This window comes from Artemia franciscana, chromosome 3, assembly GCF_032884065.1.
Source record: "Artemia franciscana chromosome 3, ASM3288406v1, whole genome shotgun sequence".
Taxonomy (NCBI): domain Eukaryota; kingdom Metazoa; phylum Arthropoda; class Branchiopoda; order Anostraca; family Artemiidae; genus Artemia; species Artemia franciscana.
Genome location: NC_088865.1, coordinates 34,357,306 through 34,380,569, shown reverse-complemented (window position 1 = coordinate 34,380,569; position 23,264 = coordinate 34,357,306). Strand labels below are relative to the sequence as shown.

Sequence of the window (23,264 nt, the reverse complement as noted above, 5' to 3'; positions counted from 1 at the left end):
CTGGTTGAATTTTCCACTTTCAGTTTAATCACTTAACCTCGTTGATTGTATTTTTCGTTTTTATAATTAATCTTAGAGGTCATTGTGGCTGAGTTCCACATTTGGTTACAGTACATTTTCAAGCAACACACGGGTGCTGAAAATGCATTTTTACTTAGAATATTCGATCAATGTGCTGCCAAAACCCGGATTTTTCTTACGCGACACAAAGTGAATCGGGGGGGCCCAGATGGAGTTCATGCCCACCCCAAGATTTGGCCCAAATGGCGCCTCTGGGAACAAGTGAAGAAGAAAAAGTTACGTTGGGTAACGAAAAGATTTATCTGGTGGATAGCTTCCCTTACCTTGGTAGTATTAATAGTAAAGACGGTAGGAGCAGCAAAGAAGTTAAAAATAGAATAGCTAAGGCTCAAGTTTTTTTTTCACAGTTGAAAATTTTTTAGAAGAATTGGAAGATAAGTCTTCAAACAAAGATTAGAATATTGGAAGCTACGGTGATGACGGTGTTCAAATATGGTTCTGAAGCATGGGTGCTCCGAAAAGCGGAAGAAGATTTGCTAGATATTTTCCAGAGAAATTGCCCACGGATTGTTCTGGTACCCGGTTGACTGACCGTATTTCAAACAGTAGGCTGTACGAAAAGTGCGGTTCAATCACGCTTTCTATGGCTATAGTGAGAGAAAGGCTGATATGGCTTGGGAACGTTCTGCGGATGAAGGATGACAGATTGTCCAAGATTTTCCTTTTCGGCCAACCTTCAAGGGCTGAAAGGAAAGCAGGACCTCCGTAGTTGTGGTGGGAGGGTATCATAAAGAAAAATTTAAGGGAAACTTCCTGGGAACTTCCTGGGAGGGTGAGGGTGGCTTTGAATGGATTGGGACGGAGGAGGAGCGTGGTTAGTTGTGTTGGAGTCAGGTGGCTTGGCGATGCGGTGAATTTTTAGTAGTAGTAGTCAGAGAGGGGAAACATGTATATGTGCTAATGGAGAGTATTTTGAAAATCTCTAAGTGGTGTAATACAAATACAATTTATTCTCAACCTTGTACGAAGGGACTTTGTGGGTTTGTAAATTACATTTTTTTAGGATACATAAACCATGCTTTCACATGTTGATTGTGCTTAGTGTAGATGGACCTTTTTTTTTTTATTAAACTCGGCCTGTGCATAATATTTAATGTATTCCTTGTCAAAATTTAGTTTAAATTGGATTTCTATATTCAGTTTAATGCAATTAATATGAAAACATGCACTTCAAACACAAAAAGTCTGAAAACCTCCGTAATGGGTGTATGTTTTGATTTTTGTAGCTGACATATTTTAATCTAATATTTTCAGTTCAAAGCTAAATCAGATTGGATTGTTTCTCGTAACAAATTTCTTCCTTCGTATACCCTTAATATCCCCATAAATAATCCCAATAAATATCCCAACGATGTCACCTTTTCTACTGCTTATGCTGAATTAGCCTTAAGTCTTGTTAAATCGTATTGTTGAATTATAAAGTCACAGTTAAATTGCGTTGTTCCAGCTTAGTTTAAAGTCTAGTTCCTTTGTAGGCGTTAATCTGCGGGGAGCTAATTTAGAAGAAGCCAATTTGGATGGTGCTAATTTGCGAGTTAGTATATTGAAAGATGCCAACCTTCAAAATTGTTATTTACGGGGCACTGATTTTGCTGGTGCCAATTTAGAGGTGAGACTGAACATTGTTTCCCTGTAATAAGAAAAAAAAAAAAGTGTAACGGTAGTAAAAAGGATAAAAATTATAAGTGAAATGTGACTACTAATTAAGTCGCTAGAGTTCCAAGCTTTTGCTGTAACTGCTTAATTTTTTCTGCTATATAAGGTAAAAGGTAAAGGATGCGGCATTAGACTTAACAGTCCCTACCTGCGGTGCTGATCTCCGTTTCTTGGTCCTTCAGCCAGGAAGTGCAATGGGGGGGGGGGGCAAACCATCCTGTGTTCGCACACCCTTCCTGTTTATCTTCCACAGATTTCTTCAGGTACCCATTTAGAGTTGGGTCGACTCTGGCTAAGCTTACTGTGTCATGTGGCTAAGTCATGCCACTGAGCTAGAGTTATTGTCAACATCTCTGCAACAAGACATGCTGCCAAGATTCAAGAACTACTGCCAATAATTTGATTTCTTGCCAAATATGCATATAGTTCTGTAGGTTAAATGGTAGCATTACCTTGACCATTTTGTCAACGCTTGTCAATCATTGATTAATGGACGGCGCAATAAAGTGTTAGTATCGATTGTAATGCCCAGGCAGAATGGGAAATGGTCAGATCCCTGGACATTTTCAATGTCAAGATCAAGATATTTGGGCTCGAACCAAACATTCACCAGTTCATAACCAATTACATTACGACTAGGTATAAAATGGAAATAAAAACAATTAAATTAAAAAGTCGTTTTCAAAATAGACTAAAGAGTTCATTTTTTTCTGGAGAATCTATCAATATAAGTGAAAACGAGGGGTGGAAAACGGATTGGGCCTCACATAACCAAGATATCGAATTGATCTTAGTTATAAATGCGTAAATGAAAAAAAGGCAGTGAGATGAGGGCAGCGAGTTGTTATGTAAAATCTGATCCGTTTTCTGTCCCTCGTTTTCACTTATATTCATGGTTTTCACTTATAATCATAGATTCTCGAGAACAGTATTATTATCTGCTTTTTAGTCTGCTTTTATAAATATAAAAATTACTGGGGCTTTTCCCATATTGTCTTCTGTCTTGCATTTGACTTTCCTCTTTGTGGGTTCTTGTCGAAATTGGGCCAGTGTCCGAATAACTTTCTGCATACATATATGTATGTGTGAGGGGATTGTAATAGCATACGGGGCTCACCCTTTTGCCTTTGTTTGCTTGGTTGTTTTCCGGATGTTCATGTGTTTTGTTTTCGGTCACACAGCTCTTTCGGTTATAGTGCTTTTCCGGTGCTAAGGACGGCGAAAAAGATGTCTTAGTAAAAATATTAGTTTTTTAGGAATTATTTGTAAATTGGCTCCAAATCTTGTGTTGATTTTACTTCGTTTTTCTTTTTCATTGTTATCTAATCAGTGTCGTCTTAAAACCTATTAAAAAAAAACTATAGTAGTTGTAGTAGAACAATTTTAATAGAAACAAACATTTCTTAATCAATAGCACAACATAAGCGAAGCTTACGAGGCTGTGCTAAATTCAAAGAAAATAAAGAGACAATATGGAGAATAAGAAAATATGGAGAATGAAACCATATACCGAAAAAAAAAAACATAAACAATACACTACCTTGCGTGACCAAAGAAAACCAAAAACAAAACAAAAAAAAATACATAAATAAATGACAATCTGAAGTTATCTTTCTTATTTTAAATCAATTTTCACGTGAAAAAAGGTTTTGCTACAACTTAAATATTACTGAGGATACGTCTCTTGAAATTAGGGCAGGGAGTTTGTTTTGCAAAAGCGTTTTTGTTTGATTAAATGAAAATGTAACCAGTTCTTTGCTTGTTTTTTCTTTCGAGCGTCTAATTGGATGAAAGGGAAGGTCAAATTTCCCTCTTTGCTAAGCTGCTCAATTAGTGTTCTGCAGAGAAAATGGAGAATAGTTACGACTCAGTGCTTCCATTGTCCCCGAATTTTCGGGGATTTCCCCGAAAATCGAGAAAAATCCCCGAAAAAAAATGTCGTTCCCCGAATCCCCGAAAGCTCCCCGAAAATCTTTTATCTCCCATGATGTACCCGAAATAGAGTTAGTGGAAGGCTCACTGTTGGTTCCACAATTTTAATATTGTTTTGTACCTTTATACTATGGTACACTGGCGAACGTATGATAATGAAAAATTTAAAACGGAATTGAGCTTCAATAGTTTGGAAACTCCAATCTTCTAAGCATTGGAAAGTTCAAAATTAACCGGTTGGATATAATATCTTCTGCTTCAAGTTACAATTATCTCGTGAGTATTGGTGATTCTTCGTATTTCCTTGATTATTTTACCATACTTACACTTTAGACAATTGCGATTGCAGCTGAATGCTTCAGTTACCTAACCAGGGTCTACCTGGTCCCACCCAAAATTTCCATCCCCCCTACTCTCAACCTCTATTTGGAATCCTCCCTAAAGGACAAAGTGCAACAATATATACGCAAGCACCAAATGTTTGTTGCTTTGGAAGAAAGAGGGAGGTATATTGTATATCAGTACTATTGCAGAGTCATTCAGTGTTATAAGTCCCAGGAATATGAACACACTCAAAAAGAATGCAGAGCTAAAGAGTCAGTCAGTCTGTTTGAGGTGCTCAGAGAAACACCAATCAAACCAGTGCCCATTGAAAATAATAGAAAATCAAGTGCCTCTGCGAAATTGGACTGGTTTCCGTGCCGACACAACAAACTCAATGATGGGATGTTATAATGCGGTAGCAAAGCTGATCAGTGACAATTATCTGTGGGTGGTAGTTGTCAAGTGTAGCTGCCACTCCATTCATCTTTGTGCTTCGTATGCCTGCAAGAAGTTTTCCAAAACTCTGAAAGGCTTATATCGCCACGTTTATAGTCATTTCTTTATGAGCGCTAAGCGAGTTACAGTACTTAAAGAATTTCAAGATTTCTCGGCTACACCAGATCACAAAATTCTAGCCCCCGGAAAAACCCGGTGGCTGTCCCTCCATGCATGTGAGCGAAGAATTCTTGAACAGTGGAGCGCATTGTCCCTCTATTTCACTAGTGCTAATTTTGATGACCCCACCCACGGCAATGAACTTGGCCTTAGTGCTCTGAAAAATCCTTTTATGAAGGTTCTAATGATGTTTTTTGACTACGCTCTACGCCTTTTGAGCGACTTTAATGTATTGTTTCAGTCGAAGTCACCAATTTTCTATAAGCTGAAGACGGAAATACTTAAGCTTATTGCAACCTTGGCTATAAACTATATGGATGGAACCTACGTCAGAAGCTGTACTGATCTTTTGGCTCTTGACGTAAAATACGAGAGCCATTATGTTGACGTTCAGAAGGTCTATCTTGGGTATACTGCAGAAGAGGAGTTGGCATCCTTGGTCTCGTCTAGTCCAGATATCTCACAGTTGGAGGTGAGAAAGGTCTACAGAACAGCAAGAGACTTTTACAAGGAGGCCATTATCCAGATACAGAGACGCTTTACGTTTGAATGTGACATTCTACTTGATCCTGTCAATGCTCAAAACTTGAACCCCCCTAGCTTAGCAAATTTTTTAAGAAGTCGTGGGTTGCCTTCGTGGAACAAGGCACTAATTGACAGGGAATGGCGCGAACAGAGCACTGTTTCTTTGGCGGGTTTAGACATATGTACGATATCCGTGGAGGATTATTGGAAGTTTATCTGTAAGCAGACATACCCATGTAGAAAGCCGATGTTTGAAAACCTAAGAAAGGTTTTAGATTACTGATTTTAGTACTGATTACTAGATTATTGACTATAGTACTAAATTATTAATGAGCTCTTGTCGTGTGCAAAAAGTAAACAGTTATTTTTTCCTATTGAGTGTGTCTGGACTTCTAAATTAGCATAATGTCGAATGAGATAGAAAGACTTGTGCATAATGCTTTGCTAAATTATTTATTGCGAGCGCTCAAGCAAATAAGACTGATGAAATTTGCGAAAAGGCAATGGGATTTTATGACAAGGATACGATTATAAAAGCCAAGGATACACTTTGGCACTATTCAAATATTTCGAGTTGCAACGTTGCTCGCCAAAAGATTGCCGATAATGTGTTAGATATGCCAAAACCGATCCAGTTATGTGAGACTAACTGGATCAAATTGCCAAAATTCGTAATTTTTAATCCTACGTAGGTCCCAACTACGCCTGGTGAATTGAGTGCTATTGTTCCTAAAAAAGTGACAGAAATATCCAATAATTTGAAGGACTTTATTGAAAGTGAGAAAAAAGCCCATACAGCTGAGAAACTTGCTACATCCATGAATCAATTAGTCACTCCACCGGCCAAGCCTTCCTATGCAGTTATTCTCAAGAAGTCCCCCTTAGACCTTAAAAAGCATGACTCCCGTAAAGCTTATCTGGAGCATGTTTGTGGAGAAGCTAGTGGGAATATAATCGAGCTTTGTCCCAGTAGAGACGCCTAGAAAGTAGTCACAAAGGGTAAAAGTGGTGCCGAATCTATTATGTCACGCATAACCAGGAATTACCCTGAAGTCGAGCCTAAACTCCAATGCCCCTCTCTTTTCGGTATTATCCGTTATGTTCCTGAAGATCTGAATTAAAATAGCCTATGTGATCTGATTGCCAACTTTTTGAAAGCAACTCAAATCCAAAACACCCGTTCGTTTAAGTTTCTTTCTGAGTGTAAAGAGGACCTTGAGTCTTCTGTTCGCTTTCCACACATCATAGGGTACGGAAGACTCCCCATTAGTATATTTCAACGCTTGCCACCCCAATGCTTTTCTTGCAAGTCATATGGTCATTTTACGTCTGCGTGCTCAGGTACCCGAAAATGTTCCAGGTGTGGTGAGGCTGGCCACTCCACAACCAAAGATAATCCTTGTACCAAGGCACTTAAGTGTGCTCTTTGCAATTCCTCCGACCACCCATGTTACACTTTTAAATGTCCTGTCACTCAGTCTCTTCTAAAAAATTCCAATGCCTGAAGAAACCTTAAAAATTGTATCGTGGAACATCAATGGGAAAGTTCTACCGAAACATTACCTACTGTCTGAACTTTGCTTGCGGTTTGACGTGGTGGGTCTTCAGGAACACTTCTTGTCAAGCGATAGTCGTCAACTATTGGAGTTCACATCTTCTCATAATCTGTTTTTCCACCATGCTAAGTCCACTTGCGGTAGGCCTTCAGGTGGTTTGGCCCTGATGATATGTAAAGAGCTACTTGGTAATCTAGTTGCTATGTCTGACAGTTTCCTTGTGGTTGAAGTTTCGAATGTGGTCATATTCGTCGTTTATTTTCTTACTAATTACTGTAATTATATGTCTGAGAGGAAGTTCTCTCTCAACCGTACATCTATTGCCAAGCTAGTACCAAAATATGAAGATGAAGGCCTAAGTTGTCTCCTGTTTGGTGACTTTAACTGTGAACTGTCTGACCCTGAAGACAATAGATCTCAGATCTTGCTCCATGCTTGTCCAAGTCTCACCTATGTTGGAAATGATCGTGATTTTACGTACATCCATCAATCTGGCTCCGTGTCTCAGTTGGACTATTTCTATTGTTCTTCTATGATCAAACCCACCTCTAATACTACGGTCCTTTTTTTACTCCATATCCGACCACATCCCTATATGTACTTCTTTTCAAATAAAGCCCTTGCCGCAAATTTCACCCACAAATTTCCCACCTAAATGGTTGTTCAGCCTCAACTGGGAAGCTGCTAACATCGATTCGTACCAGAGTTCATGTGACTACATACTGACGAAGATCCGAATTCCTAAAGCACTTCTCTGTTGTCCAAACATGACAGCAGACTCAGCAAAAAAAATCCTACTAAGCATCTACTGTTCTGAGATAAGGCATGCTATCCATACAGCTGAGAAAACTGCAGTTTCGGTCCGCGAAATTCGCCACGGCACGGAAGTTCGTAACTGGCGGAATAATCCTAATCTCCTGGCCGCATGTGATTCAGCAAAATTCTGGCTACAATTATGGGCAGATTGTGGGAAGCCACGCTACGGAGTAGTCAACGTTGTTCGTATTTACACGAAATGTAAATTTTCCAAAGCCATCGCACAGCATAAGAATAACGACATTGCCCGTACCAGCGAGATTGTCGATAATTTGCCTCTTGCTTTATGGCATCTTTGAACTAAGAACAAATCTTCCAATGGCCCGCCCTGCATGCCAGAAAAAGATTGGTGCGACTACTTCAGAGACCAATTTTCAGCCCCTAATTCCTACTTAGATAACACCTTTTGCCAGGCCCTCGATAAGGAGCTTCAGTTTACAGTTAAGGATATTGGTGTCCTGGTCACTCCGTCCTTGATGCATTCCCAAATTGATAAGCTAAAAAAAAAGAAATCTAAGGGCATCGATGGTATATCTGGTAATCATTTAAGCTTTGCCAGCAATCTTCTCCTAAAGCACCTTTCTCTGCTATTTCGAATGATTTTCGTTACTGGCATCGTTCCAGACAGCTTTGGTGTTGGATTAGTCCATCCTATTCTCAAAAAAGGTAAACCAGCTGACCAGTGTGTTTCATATCGTCTGATCACTGTTTCAACTACTTTTTTTAAGCTATTTGAATCCCTTATTTTGATGAAATTGCACTTCGATGCACTACTCCGGACGACCAGTTCGGGTTCAAAAAACACTCAGGACGGGAACATGTTCACAGCGTTCTTGTAAATCTTCTTATTGATGCAGATAAAAACGGTGATCTTCTCGTCTTTGGAGCACTTGATGTTAGTAGAGCCTTCGATTTTGGCATCCATGGCCATATCCTGCTCAAAGCCCTTCAGCGAGGTGTTTCCTCTTGCATCCTTTCCACTGTTTACAGTATGTACAACAAGCTCTCGGCTGTCCTGCTGATCCCCTCTCCGTCCGGCATTTTTCCTTCTAAAAAAAAACACTGAGTGTCAAGAAAGGCGTACGTCAAGGTGGCAAAAATTCTCCATCACTGTTTAATAACGCTATTATCGAAGCAGAGCAAGTAATAAAGCCGTCGTGCTTTTTCTGTGGGATTAATCTTTCGCTGCTGAACTTTGCTGATGACATTCTTCATGTTTCTCGTTCGATATCTTTATTTCAACAAAATTACGACTCACTTGCAGCGGCATACAAGCAGAACGGACTTTCATTCAACGAATCTAAAACAGAACTTCTTTTCTTCAATGGTTCAAAAAATGAGTTTTCTATTAACCTCTCCGTTAAAATTGGCAAAACTCTGATTAAGCCCCCTTAAGAGTCCCTTATGTATCTTGGCCTTCCTATTTCTTCTACATTGAAGGAAACACGCTCAGCACGGACAAAACACCTCTGTTCCCGTCTACGAGCGTCTTACGGATTACTTGTTGCCAATAAGTATCGTTTCAACCGTCCTCTCCTTGCCCGACTATACAATGCTTTTACTACCCCCCATCTGCTTGCTCTGGTTCCCTTCTGGAAAATATTCACAGCTACCGAAAAGAAAGCCATTTGCAGCGCATTTTACAGATATGCTAAGTTTCTCCTGCGTCTCCCTTTGTGGCACAGCAATGGTGACATCTCCAGGAAATATAAGGTCACCAACCCTTCCATGTCCATAGAGAGAAGAATCTCAAAATTCAGTACCCATGTTTTAAGAGCCAACCACCCCTGAACTAGTGCTATTTTACAATATGTGTAGTGGAAGTGCATTTAAATTTTTGTGCTTTTCTTTCTTTTTCTTTTATATACTGCGTCTTTTCCGTTTTTGACGGGTCATAAATTAATAATAATAATAATTATATGTGTGCACTACCATTTTCTAACGTTACAGCAGAACGCTTGTGCAGTGCCCTCAAAGCTTTGAAAACAGATAAACGAAACTGTTTGGTGACAATATCGGTTGCGTGTAGTCTTCAGACCAAAGTGGGAACGAAGAGGTTCATTCTCAGTCCCTCTTCTCTTGTCCTTGACCGTGAAATGACGAAGCTTCTGCCAAATGTTAAGGCTTCTACAACTGCTGAAGAAGCAGCTACGCTTATTTCTGGTTTGTGGCTCCATAGGTCGTAGGTAGTATGCTTGATTTAGCTGATATTGAGCCTCTTCGTGGCAATTTTCAATAACATATTTTTTTTTGTAATTGAATATAATTGAAACTTAAAGGCTTTATTTCTTCCTGCACAGTATAGTAAAAACAAGGTTTGTTGCAAATACATGTTAGATCATTCGAAAAATTCTTTTGGCTTTCCCATCCCAATATACTGCCTTTTCGGTGCAGAAGAAATTGAAAAAGCTGATTTCCACTCTAGGATTTAAGCAGGCCTAAGTGTTTGAAGCTAGGTAGAACCGCCGGACCGAAAATGTTTTTGAAACACCAGTCAAGAAAATAAAACCTGTATATATTTTCAACCAATCAGAGAAGAAACGGATTGGCCAGGATTCCTAAACAAAATTCTTTTTATTTATTGTAAGTATATCTTTGTAAACCGAATCTTACGCGTGGAGACCTTTATGGTTTTTGTCCGGGATAAATTTTTAACGGTATTGAATTGTCTAGACGATTTTTCCGGGGAGAGGAACAATTTTTCTATGGAGATGGAGCTGGATTTCCTGGCATTTTTAAAAAACTGTTTGAAATAAAATAAGATTTTTTCCGTCCTAAAGTACGCCCAAGGAGCAACGTTGAAATGAACAGAAAATATTATATATATGAAGGGGATAGCCCCCTTTTTCTTTACGCTTAAGTTCAGATTAAGTCCGAATCTGTAAGAACAACTTCCAAAACGATTGAAAATGAGAGGCTTAAGTACTAAAACATTTCAGCATGAATAGTTGGGCGTTTAGAAGGGGACAGTCCTCTTACTATGTTATCGTTTCTATCCGTTTTAATTTTTAATTATGTTCCTTGCTTTCAGGTGTTTTTTAAAATTAAATTTCTGGTGTAAGTTCATGTTTGCTTGCCGAAGAATATTCATTAATTTCAAGAAATCATTGCACATATTATTGCTTTGTATGAGATTCTTGCCTTTCTATAGGCTACTTTATTTTCGGCGTCTTTCTGAAAATAAATGACATAAAAATCTCGTTTTCGGGCTATGGGAATAAAGCAGCAAAGGTAATATAGAACCTAATACAAAAAAGTTCCAGAGTGTCATTCAGCCTATTTTTTTTCAATTTATTTAAAAATAGTTCTGAGGTTTTGTCTGCAATGCCAGCAAAACTCGTTTTTAGCTATGGGTTCCAATCCTATACTCTAGCTCTAGAACCTACTCTGCTAAAAACTTGATTTAGTACGCGGATCCAAGCCCTACTTGAGCCTGAAAACGAAGCTATAACTAATTTTGGCTCCCGAATTTTGTAACAAAATTCCATTTTGAACTTGCCCCGAAATTCCCCGAATCTTGAAGACTTGTCCCCGAAAACTACCCGAATTTTTTAAACTTGTCCCCGAATTTTGAGATTCGAGAGTGGAAGCCCTGTTACGACTAGCCAAGTAAGATGATGGAACTAGTAATTGCACTTATAATTAATGATCTAGTCTTTGCTGTAATTACTTCGTGACGAGTGAAAGCTTGTGTTGTATTTCATTGGCTACCTTTTAGTTTTTTTTTGCTTCTTTGAATATGTTACGCTTTACATTATGGCCGTTAGGACCAGGAAATGATGTAGAGATTCAACCCCTCCCCCATCCGCTTAGTTTTTTTTTTCCAGGAACTATAAAATACTTCCCTGAACTATATGTTAAAAGATAAAAGAAAAGGAAAATTCTGTTGTCGAAACCTTTTTTCGGCATCATCAAAATACATTTTTTATCCCTCTAAAGTTTTGGATCCCCGAAAAGATCCCCAAAAATACAATTTCAATATCTGATCCCATAAAACTGTGATCCCCCTAAAGTTTTTTTTTATAAAGCAGGAAGGTTAAACCCTCCTGCAAGAGGCAACAGGCGGTAAATTTAATAAATTCCGAGTTTCTGAGGTCGGAGAGAGATAGGAAACGATATGAATTGTTGGTGTAAAAAACTAGAAAGTTGGCTTAATTTCAGCTTGTTATGATTCTTCTATTATAATGAAAGTCGAGTGGAAATACTTAACCTTCCGAACACAGTCCTTTTTAAACAATGTCTGATCGGGATAAATTTGCACCTATTGATTATAAATAAGCAGTCTGCATTGCAATTTAAAAGTTTAGAAATGTATACTCGTAGTATATATTTCTTAGATAGTGTCTAATATTCACCAGAGCTGGTACTAGATCTTATCACAAGCCCACAAAGGGCAGAATTGGGACTTTGGAGTTGACAAATCATATAATTACACTAAAACTGGCAAAAATGCAGAAACAACAACGAAAAAGAAAAATCATGATCAATAATCATTTGTGATTCAATAATTAAACTGTAATAAGTAAATTAAAAGGTTAAAAAGATAAAAAACTGGTCAAAATAAACTTAAACAAATACAAAAAGAATTAAAAGGGACATTAAAATAAGTGGAAGGGGGGCAAAATAAGCAAATAAATACAAAAAAAGAACAAGATATAAATTTATATAAAATTTAAAAGGGACACTAAAAAAGTGTCGATAATTTAACTGCATAAAGTCAATAAAAGAGTTAAAATGATAAAAACTGGTCAAAAAGGGGAGGGGGGGGGACCAAAAATAAGAGAATAAACACAAAAAAGAGAACAAAATGCAAAACATATAAAAATTAAAAGGGAAACTAAAATTAACAGAGTGGGGGGGGAAACAAGCAAATAAGTGCAACAACCCGGGCAGCACCATTAGCCAATAAAAAAAGAGAAAAAAAACGGAGAAACTAGCGGGATATTTCATTCATTTTTCTGTGATGAAGGGGACAAAAGTTTTTTCATATCTGGAAGTAATGCAGCGAACGAGGGACAATATTGGGATAGGCTCAGAAACAGCTCGAGGCGGCGGTAATCTATATGGTGAGTAATGTTTGGGGAAAATACTTGTCGTCCGAGGGTTTGTTCTTGCATATTTTGCAAAACGAATGTACAACAATACCGTCTTTCGCTCAAGGGTTTACAAACTAGTTTTTTTAGGAGCTGAGAGCTTTTCAAAATTAAGATTTTTAGCATTAGTAACATTCTTCCACGTAACCCATCAGCAGCCTTTGAAATTCGTAGTGATTTCTTCTTACTCTATCTCCACGAAATTCCATCTCCAGCACATTGAGCACAGTTGTGCTCACTTTTCGTCAACTGGAAACAAGTTGCAGCTTCCTCATCATGGTTCGTCCATATCCTTGCCCATCCCCCACCTCCAAATCCCCAAGGTAAATCCTTCTCTTACCCTTCTTCTCCAAAGCATCATAATATTAAACTAAAACCCCTACCAGGAAATTCTCAAACTCATCAAGTCTCCCTCTCGCGATTCCCCAATCGGTTTGTATTTCCTAAAATTTTAGTTACTACTGCCGAAAGTCTTAATTTTGAAAAACTTACCGAAATCGATGTGCTTTCAGAATCAAATCTAATAGATATTATAGCTATTACTTAAGTACAGTCCCATGACCCAGGGTCCCTGCGTCTGACAAATTATTCAGAGTTTATTAAACTCCGTCCTGTAGACTACCCACTCGGAAAAAAAGGTGGCGATGTTTTGTTTTTTACTAACAGTAACCTTACCCAAAGGTCGTTGTAGTTCCTAATTTATCCGAGTATGATGAAATCCTCTGGCAAAGTATTAGACCACAAGTACTCACTCGTCAATTTAATATTATTGCAACAGCTATTTTCTATTACTCCCCAAATCAGAATATTGATTCAAAACGTAAATTCATCCAGCAATTGCAGACAAGTTCTGATTTTGTTAGTTCTAAGTACACCAATGCTGGCCTTTATTTAGTTGGCGATGCCAATGATCTTAAAATCAATTCGTTTTGCTCCTGACATAAATTAAAACAAATTGTTAAAATACCAACGACTCGGCGAAATACCTATCTTGATGTTCTTTTAACTAATATTAATAATTTTTACAGCCCTCCCTCAGCTTTGTCCCCATTAGGTGGGAGTTATCATCTTTTGATTCTTTTATCCCCCTTCTCAAATTTTAAGCATTCTTTCTCAACAACTTATGGCACTTATCGTCCTCTTCAAAATTCTGGGGTTCTTTCTATTGGTATGTGGCTGAACACTGAAGAGCGGTCTGATATTTATAGGTTAAAAATTGGTTGATGAGAAAATGGCGTTGTTCCACAAAAAGCTAATTGATAAATATCAAATTTGTTTGAAAGAAGATTTAAAAGGTGCTTCAGTGATAAACCCTTTAATAACCAAACTATAAAAACGCTAGCTAAAACAAATGGAAGCTTTTCAAAAATGGTAAACTGGATGAAGCAAATGAACTAAGAAAATCAATTTAAAGAGAAATTCGTAAATTGGCACGATCGTACTACAAAAATAAGGTCGAAGAATTGTTCACTAATAAACTAAAAAATTCTATTCCGAGGCTAAAAAGCTGTGTTGCAGGAGGCTTGAGCAGGAGGCTTGAGCAGCCTAACTTCAATCTACCCGAGTCCCCTGAAGGTACTGCCAATAATCAAAATAAATTCCCCGCTTTCATTGTCCAGAGCCTTCCAGCATTGTCTAATCAATTACCAACAGGAGCCCTATCCCTTTCTTTTCCCACTGTTTCCCCATCTGAGATAGAAAGAAGAATTGAAAAAACTAAGAAAAACAAGGATTTGTCCTTTGGATATCCCGTTTCTTCTTATTAGTGCCTTCGGTGACTTCCTCTCTATGCCCTTGTCTTTCCTGTTTAACGAAATTACCGAGTCTGGGTGAATTCCAACAATTTGGAAACAGGGTTTCATAACCCTTTTTAAAAAGAAAAACGGAAAACCCGTGTTTTGAAGGCTTTCGTCCTATTGCTCTTACTCCTATTTTCTCGAAGCTATATAAAGGATTCCTTGTAGATTGACTAAAGGGAAAAATTCTACCTCTTACTGACCTGAGGCAATTCGGGAACTTAAAATCCACTTCTACTTTCCACGACCATGTTTTCCTTGTTGACCACATCGGGAAAATCCTCGGAAAGCCTAATTTCTGCCTAAATTTAATTTCCATTGACCTTCAAAAAGCATTTGAACTTGTTAACATCAATATTTTAAATGAGAAACTTCAACGATTTCAATATTGATCCCTTACTGGTGGAATTGGTTGCCTCCTTCTTAACAAATAGATCGCAGGTTGTCAAATACTAGAATCCTTATTCGGATCCTCTCCCTGTCCACAATGGAATACCCCAAGGTACTCTCCTAGATCCTCTCCTTTTTTCAGTCATGATTAATAGCCTCGTGAAGGAATTTCCTGACCGATGGAAATTTGTTGATGACCTAACGGTTGCTGAAACTTGCTTCAGAAATTTAATAAGCGACCCTATGAGTATCATCAATGAAATTGGAGATGGGGTCTTGGACTTAGACAGTAAACCCCTCTCAAGTCCATGATAATGCCGATTTCTTTCTTCAAATCCTCGCCCTATTTTCTTAATCTTATCCCTCCTTAAATTTCTGAGTCCTCATTTAAACTACTTGGCGTCACAATTTCTTCAAATTTAAAGTGGGCTTTCCACGTTAAAGACTGCATCCATAGAGCTAATGTGTCTATCACCCTCCTTAAGCTCTTAATTGAATTTAGCGTCCCCCCTTCCCAAATACTAGAATCCTTATTCGGATCCTCTCCCTGTCCACAATGGAATACCCCAAGGTACTCTCCTAGATCCTCTCCTTTTTTCAGTCATGATTAATAGCCTCGCAAAGGAATTTCCTGACCGATGGAAATTTGTTGATGACCTAACGGTTGCTGAAACTTGCTTCAGAAATTTAATAAGCGACCCTATGAGTATCGTCAATGAAATTGGAGATGGGGTCTTGGACTTAGACAGTAAACCCCTCTCAAGTCCATGATAATGCCGATTTCTTTCTTCAAATCCTCGCCCTGTTTTCTTAATATTATCCCTCCTTAAATTTCTGAGTCCTCATTTAAACTACTTGGCGTCACAATTTCTTCAAATTTAAAGTGGGCTTTCAACGTTAAAGACTGCATCCATAGAGCTAATGTGTCTGTCACCCTCCTTAAGCTCTTAATTGAATTTAGCGTCCCCCCCCCCTTCCTACTCTTTAAGGATTTACTCGTCTTTTATCCGCAGGCATCTCAAAAATGCTTGTCCAGTTTGGCACCCTTGTATCTCTCGCAAAGAACCGGAAAAAATTGAATCAATCCAAAAAAGAGCCTTGTGAATAATTTTCAAAGAAGGCAAGGTGCCATACTTTCTGTGCTTAAAAAAGCTAGTTTGGAAACCCTTGAGGAAGCAGCGTTTCGTTGTTCCTCCGTTTTGCAAAAAAAAAAAAAAAAAATGCAATAACAAACCCTCGGACAGCAAGTATTTTCCTCAAATGTTACTCCCCATCTAGATTACGGCCGCCTCGAGCTGTTTCTGAACACATCCCCATTTTGTCCCATTCGTTGCGTCACTTCCAGATAAGAAAAAAAAATTGGACAGTAAATAATTGAGACTAAAACTTTGGAAAGTAGTGAAGAAATAATGTCAAGTTAAGTGATATTTACTAGGGGTGGATTGTAAATATTAATAAATCACTAGGGGTGGCAACCCTGAACGAAAGGGGATTTTCAGGGAATCATTTTTTTTTTTTGAGAAGATAATTTTCTGCGAAAATCCCCAAATATTTGTGGATAGCAGAAGCAATGGTATTTTCAGACAAAATCTGCCAACAAATTTTACTAGGCCATGAAAACCGTCAAGTAGCATTGTCACTGTGCTACCCCGCTTTTTGCACGACAGAGCACAACTTGTGTTTTGACTGCTTTTCTTTGAGCAAACATTATTTTTATATGTAAAAATGATATTTTCAGACCAAGTCTGCCAACAAATTTTACTAGGCCATGGAAACCGTCAAGTATTATTGTCACTGTGCTATCCCGCTTTTTGCACGACAGAGCACAACTTGTGTTTTGACTGCTTTTCTGTGAGCAAAAATTATTTGTATCTGTAAAAATGATATTTTCAGACAAAATATGCCAAAAAATTTTACTAGGCCATGAAAACCGTCTAGTAGCATTGTCACTGTGCTACCCCGCTTTTTGCAAGACAGAGCACAACTTGTGTTTTGACTGCTTTTTTTTTAGCAAAACATGTAAAAATGATATTTTTAGACAAAATATGCCAATAAATTTGTAAACTGCCAAGTAGCATTGCTACTTTACCACCCCACTTTTTGCACGGCGGGCAGTGAGGAACTTTTATCATTCACAACCAGAAATTGAATGTATAAAACCCTGTCAGCATGGTCCCACCTCATCTAGAGGAGCCATTTTGACTCAAAAAATAGATCCTGAATGAAAAATTGTCTAAATTCTTCTTATCTTTTCTATGATTGCTAAAAGGGGAGCAAACGAATTCAAAATGAATAGTTGTCGGTAGTTTTTTTTTCGTTTATTAAAAAAAATGCCCAGTCTTGTCCTTTTAAATTGACGTTTAGCGCAAGAAGTCTTAAAATTGCCTGTAGTTTGACACTGATAATTTAGGTTTGCAGTCTTTTAGCGTGATAAGGCTTTGCAATCAGGTTGTAGTCTACAGACTGCAAACTCTTATCACGCCATGGAGAATTTACTTTCCTCGAGATTCACTGTCAGTGGATAACTCTAGGTAAGCATCTCATTGGATACATCTTAAAATTCCTCGGTACAGCTGGTACTAGTGGTTGTAGTACCTAGGATAAGCATTTTGGCGCTAGGTTTCCCGGTTTTGGTGTTCTCTTCAATTATAACCACATTTTAATTATTTAATTACTTAGGTCCTGCCAAATTATCATTATGTACATGCATCAAAGACCAAAATACCTTTGAATATTGCTGTTTAGATACTTTCTCTGTCATCAAACGTTCAACGTATACATTTTGAACGAGTTTGGAATCGATTTTCAATGCTGGACTCCCTGAAACTTATTTGAGTTGACCGAATTTAGGATCTGTTAATATGCCAACTGGCTATAGTGCTTCATTTGTTTAAAGCTCCTTATTTTATTAGAGGAGTTATTAGCATTTGTCTGTTAGCTTTGTTCTGTTTCGATTTTTGAGAAAGACCTTTTACTGTGTTTTGCAACGAACAGTGTGAACCAGAATAGTTTTCATCGCATTTGCTTTCTTATACTCAATTTTTATTAGTTTTACCGAAAAATAACATCAGCCAAATCAGCCGATTCAAAAACTAGTTTTCTGATTTAGTGTCATAAAAGAAGTTTTCACGCGGTTTTGTTAGATTATTAACTTCCTACTTTCTCCGGAAAACACAAAGCTATAAGTTTCGCCCAGCATTTGGTGATTTTCCGGTTTATGGCTAATAAAATATTGAATGCAAGAATATATTTAATGATTACACTGTTTGGCAAAAGCAAACTCCTTAGAATCGATTGTTGGCTCTAGGCTTATGATTCCAATGCTCAGCTCTTAAACAATACAAAATGTCACTAGCATTTTGACCGAAGTCTTTTTTGTTGATAATTGGATCTGTAAACCACCTTTGTTGTTTTAATTTCAGCGCTGTGACTTTTCTGGGAGCGATTTGAAGAATGCCAACTTGCGAGGAGCGTACATGGCCGACGCTGTCTTTGATTTCGTCATCACACCATTACATATGAGCCAAACTATTGGTCAATAGACAAGACCTCTTATCTTAGTGGCAGCTATCGTGTATTTTATGTAAATACGGTTATTGTCAAAGTTTCCAGAGTAGTAAATATTATGTGTTCTTATCCGGATTTTAACTTTACTTTCTTTCGTATACTGTTAAAATCAATTTAAAAAAACTTTGAACATTAAGGAAAACCTGATAGAGAAAAATAATAAAACTTGCTATATTGGTGTTTTTTTTTAGGGTTGTGTTAGTGTTACCTTTTCCAATCGTAGTTTATTTTTTGGAATAGCATTCCAATAGCAATAATAGAATAAGATTTGCATAAGTGTGGATTGCTAGCAGAAATAATTGACTTGTAATAAGAACTCAGGAGCTTTCTATAAGACTATTATTACAAGTCTCAGTAGTTACTTCAAAGTCTGGAATGAAAACAAAAAATAGTAGAAACTCATGATTAGAAAACACACCGAAATCTGTTAGAATTTTAGCACCTGAATTGGACGCTTGGAAGCCAATCCTAGAGCAAAGAAATTGAAACAAAAAGCTTATAACAACTTTTTCATATTTTTTATAACATAAACGTCGGCACAAAATATTTAACGAACTAAAACATTAGCAATTTTACAAAAGATACCTGTTATTTTCTTTAAATAGGAGACTTTCATTAAGATATACCAGAGGCATAAAGGAACAGCTATAGTTTAAGTAAAAAAAAAAAAGAAATATCGAAGTTTCCTGGGTAGTAAGACTGAATTTTTTTTCTAGATTGATTTATTTTTTTAGTTGATTACATTGTCCATGGGAAAAACACTCAGTATTAAGATCTATACCACATTTTCCTAATGATTGACCTTGAGCTTTGTTGATGGTGATTGCAAATGCTAATCGAATTGGGAATTGCAATCTTTTAAATTGAAAAGGCAGATCCGTTGGAATCATGGGAATGCGAGGAATAAAAACAGCCTCACCCTCAAAAGGCCCTGTCAAGATTGTGGCCTCTATTAAGTTTTCCATTGTTTTTTTAAGGCAATTCGCGTGAAATTGCAAAGCTTTGGTGGGTTGATACTTCTTAACAGTATTATCGGTACGCCTATTTTTAGTTGTAGCACGTGTGAAAGATCAGATGGATGATTAACCGCCTCATTTGGTTCCAAAACTGTGTCGACTGACTTGTAAAGGACTGCCTGGTCTCGAATCTTGGTCAAAACAATATTGTTGATTTCGTGGACGTCTATATTTTTGGGTGCAAGAATCGCTCTTTCACTTAGCCATTTATTATATTTATAGTTGTTTAGAATATTCGGAAATACTTTTTCAATCAATTCATTTCTGGACGTCACTAAATTACAGAATTCAGCAGGTAGTTGTATACGTCCTGAAATTGAGTCTACTGGGAGCTTTCCGTTTCCAATTGCCAGCAATTGATCTGAAAATGTTTGATTAGAGTCATCGTTTTGCAATCGGACACGCATATTTGTAGTTAATTTTAATTACGTGTACCCATAAATTAGAATTTTTCAGGCAAGCATTCATTTCGTCTGCAGGGGTTGATCTAGGTATTATAGGTAATGTTTGCCTGAAATCTCCCGCAAGCAATATTAATGTGCTGCCAAAGGGTTTTGAATTCCCTCACAAATCTTTCAAACATTGATCCAGAGCCTCGAGCGATTTTTTGTGTGCCATTGTGCACTCGTCCCAAATAATAAGTTTGCATTGCTGCAATACTTTACCAATCCAACATGATTTGGAAATATTGCACGTGGGAGTTTCTGTAGAATGCAATGACAGAGGCAATTTCAAAGCGGAATGAGCAGTTCTTCCACCAGGCAGCAACGTTGCGGCTATTCCGGACGACGCAATTGCCAACGCTAAATCATTTTTTAATCGAATTGATGCCAGAATCAGTTTGATCACAAACGTTTTACCAGCACCTCCTGACGCATCCAAAAAGAAAATTTCTCCAACGTTGTTATCGACACAATGCATTACCGGTATCATAAATGTCTTTTTGTTCCGACGTTAACTTGGAACTGTTATTTTGTACATACGACAATAGATCACTCGTACTGTAACTTTGTTCACGATCCAATTCTACACAAGTCGAAACAGCAGCGGTACGATTAGGTGAAGGCATTCCCAAATCCTGAAGAGGTTTGTTTGCCATACATACGCACAAATCTTCTATAATAACTAAAGTGTAGTTATAATTTTCTGATGTAAAAACAAAAGTCATATCTGACGTCTCTAACCGTTTTCAATCGAGTATGTCTTCGGACATTTTTTATTTATATTTTTCCAATAACTCTGTAGGAGCTGATGGAGAGCAAGTTGTTAGTATGATGCCAAAAACAATGCACGAATTTGACTTGGATTTGACGTTTCGCATGCGTCATTGATGCAGTTATCCCAGTATTGGTCATTCTCCAATAAATTCAGAGTTTGGCATGCACTACGGTAAGTGTCATGTATAGTACCGTTTACAGTTGTCAAATACTCAGAGGACGTCGGACCGGGTACATTCACCAAAAGCAGGCGTAGAAACAAGCATTCATGTCGATTGGGGTGAACGGTGTAGAGTCTTCCTATCGTGGTATCTTTGAAGATGGTAGGTTGGCCGTAGACTGACTTACCCTGTTTTCGATGTTCAAATACTTTATTGTTAGTATTCCACGTCTAATATGAAGGCACTTCAGTATGCAGCAGTTTTTTGCATAGCAAAAAGAAAGCAGTTAACTTTGTATCCGGTGGATTCAGGGCTCTTGGTTGCACGTTGGATTCCGAAAAATAAACACGTCGACCATTCTGTAAATGTACCGCTAAGTGAACAACAGCTGGACTACGTTCATGTATCGGAAATGAAAGAATTCGCCTAACAGCTTCATTACTGCTTATGTATCTTCCAGCCTGATATTGTACGATTTCGTCGATATCTTTTATTTCGGACTGCAAGCCAAAAACTGCCATGTCAGTGCCTTTGTTGACGTATTTAAATATGTATTTGATTGCCTTTACGGAGTTACAGTATTCAACGTTTATGTGTGCATTAAATGTTTTTGATAATAACGGGGAATATGGAACAACCCACTGGTTATCTACTTCGATGGTGGTACCGTTACGCTTCTTTATTATTGCTGTTTTACCGCCATCTTCAGTAGATCTTCTTCTATATTGTGGGTAACCATCATTGCCAGTAATTGTGTTGGATACTAAAAGTCGAGGATATTGCTTTGTGCACCTTCCTTTGGCCATGCATGGTGAATTTTCGTTCAGTGCACCGCAAGGTCCATGTATCATATTTTTTACAACAATATCATATAACCCATTATCGATATTTTCATCAGGTATTTCAGCGGAAATCACATCATCAATTTCGTTAGAAGTAATTTTATTATGTAGCCAGATTAGTATATGTGCGTGTGGCAAACCTCGTTTTTGCCATTCCACTGAGTACATCCAGCATAGCACTGACCCAAACACTTCAAGTTTCACTATGCAGTTTATCAGTGATTTCAACTTTTGCCGGAAGACACGGGCCGTAATGTCATGTCTATGAACCGCCGATTGTCCTTGAAGTAAAAGCTGCTGTATCTCGTCCCAAGAATGATTACATGTAAATGTGATAAATAAATCTGGACGACCATACGCAATAGCATCTTGAGCATATTCATGCATATGACGGGGACTGCCAGCATATGACGAAGGTAAAATCGTTAATCTTCCAACGTTTGTGGTATTGCCGTCATTTACAACTGCATCTCGCAAATCAATGTATTGTTCAGAGCGGAGCTTGGTCTGATTCAGACGGATATATAGCAAACGTTCTGATTCAATTTTGCATACATATCAACGACATATCGGTGAAACAATTGACGGCATTTTAAAATATAATTGTCTTCATCCTGTCGAATCATTAGTCTATAGGAATAATAATGCATTGCACTGCATTTCTTATTCATTTCTTTGTTAGTGGCTGGATTAATCAATTTTTGGATATTGTAGGGCATGGTAGCATCGATGAGTTTCAGCATTTCTTACCAACTGAGCGTTTCGCTTATGAAGAATAATATCTCGAGGTAAAAACTGATCACCGACCGTAACGATTTCCACTTCGTCGATAATTGGAGCATTGTATCTACGCACGCGTTGGCCAGGAGGTGTTTTGTCAGCGAAAATAACAATTTTATGCGTATAAGTAGGCATCAAATCGATGGCTGTTTTGAACAGACGCACTAAATTACTATTTTCGTGGAAAAGATGTTGCAATTGGGAAACGATTGTCCTTTCAACGTTGGGAGAAATTTCGCAACGTGCATTCAATTCAGGATTTCTATCACTGATGAAGTACAATTGTAAAAATTTATGATTCTCGCCTGAGAATGGTAGAAGGGACCCTGCTCTATGTTAAATTTGCCCTTTTACTTTGAAAGTAGGCATAAATTGATCTGGATTTTCGATTTGGACACCAAACGACGTCATTTAGAAACATGAGTTATATTTTCTGATCTGTGATAAAAAACGCTTAGATTGTGACGTAGTTCCAGTAAGCAAAGTCTTCAATGGCTCTGGTGGTGCAGCCAATAGAGGAAGTTTAACTTTTCCTGAGGCGCAAGACATTCCCATTGTTTCACCATTGAATTTCAAGGCCTTGCAATAGGGACAAATTTTAGACATAGTCCCGATTTGAACACATCTACTCAAGCTATATTCATCGACTGGGTTGTACCTGAATGCCAGGCGATAACTTCAGGTTACTCTTGTAATTCCTCGGCATGCTTTCTTTTCTTACTTTCTCTTTCAGCCGCAAGCCTGTTTTCTTGCTGTTCTTGTGATTCCTCGGCACGCCTTCCTTTTTAACTTTCTCTTTTAGCAGCAAGTCTTGTTTCGCGTTGCTCTTGTGATTCCTCGGCACGCTTTCTCTTCTTACTTTCTCTATCAGCCGCAAGCCTGTTTTCTTGCTGTTCT

The 23,264-nt window shown here is 37.9% G+C and overlaps 2 protein-coding genes across 3 annotated transcripts in view; one reads left to right on the top strand and one right to left on the bottom strand.

Annotated features, from left to right (window-relative positions):
- LOC136025208 (BTB/POZ domain-containing protein KCTD9-like) overlaps nt 1-18,420 on the top strand; it is a 55,015-nt gene extending 36,595 nt beyond the window's left edge. For both annotated transcript variants that reach the window (XM_065701014.1, XM_065701015.1), the window contains 2 exons: nt 1,557-1,690; nt 18,207-18,420. In XM_065701014.1, the coding sequence (XP_065557086.1) occupies nt 1,557-1,690; nt 18,207-18,326 (254 nt within the window). In that variant the 3' untranslated portion in view covers nt 18,327-18,420. The remainder of the gene's footprint in view (nt 1-1,556; nt 1,691-18,206) is intronic.
- Nucleotides 18,421-19,548: 1,128 nt separating this feature from the next.
- Nucleotides 19,549-23,264, bottom strand: part of LOC136025205 (uncharacterized) — a 222,393-nt gene continuing 218,677 nt past the window's right edge. The window contains exon 2 of the mRNA XM_065701011.1: nt 19,549-19,611. The gene's annotated coding sequence lies outside the window, so the exon portion shown is untranslated. The remainder of the gene's footprint in view (nt 19,612-23,264) is intronic.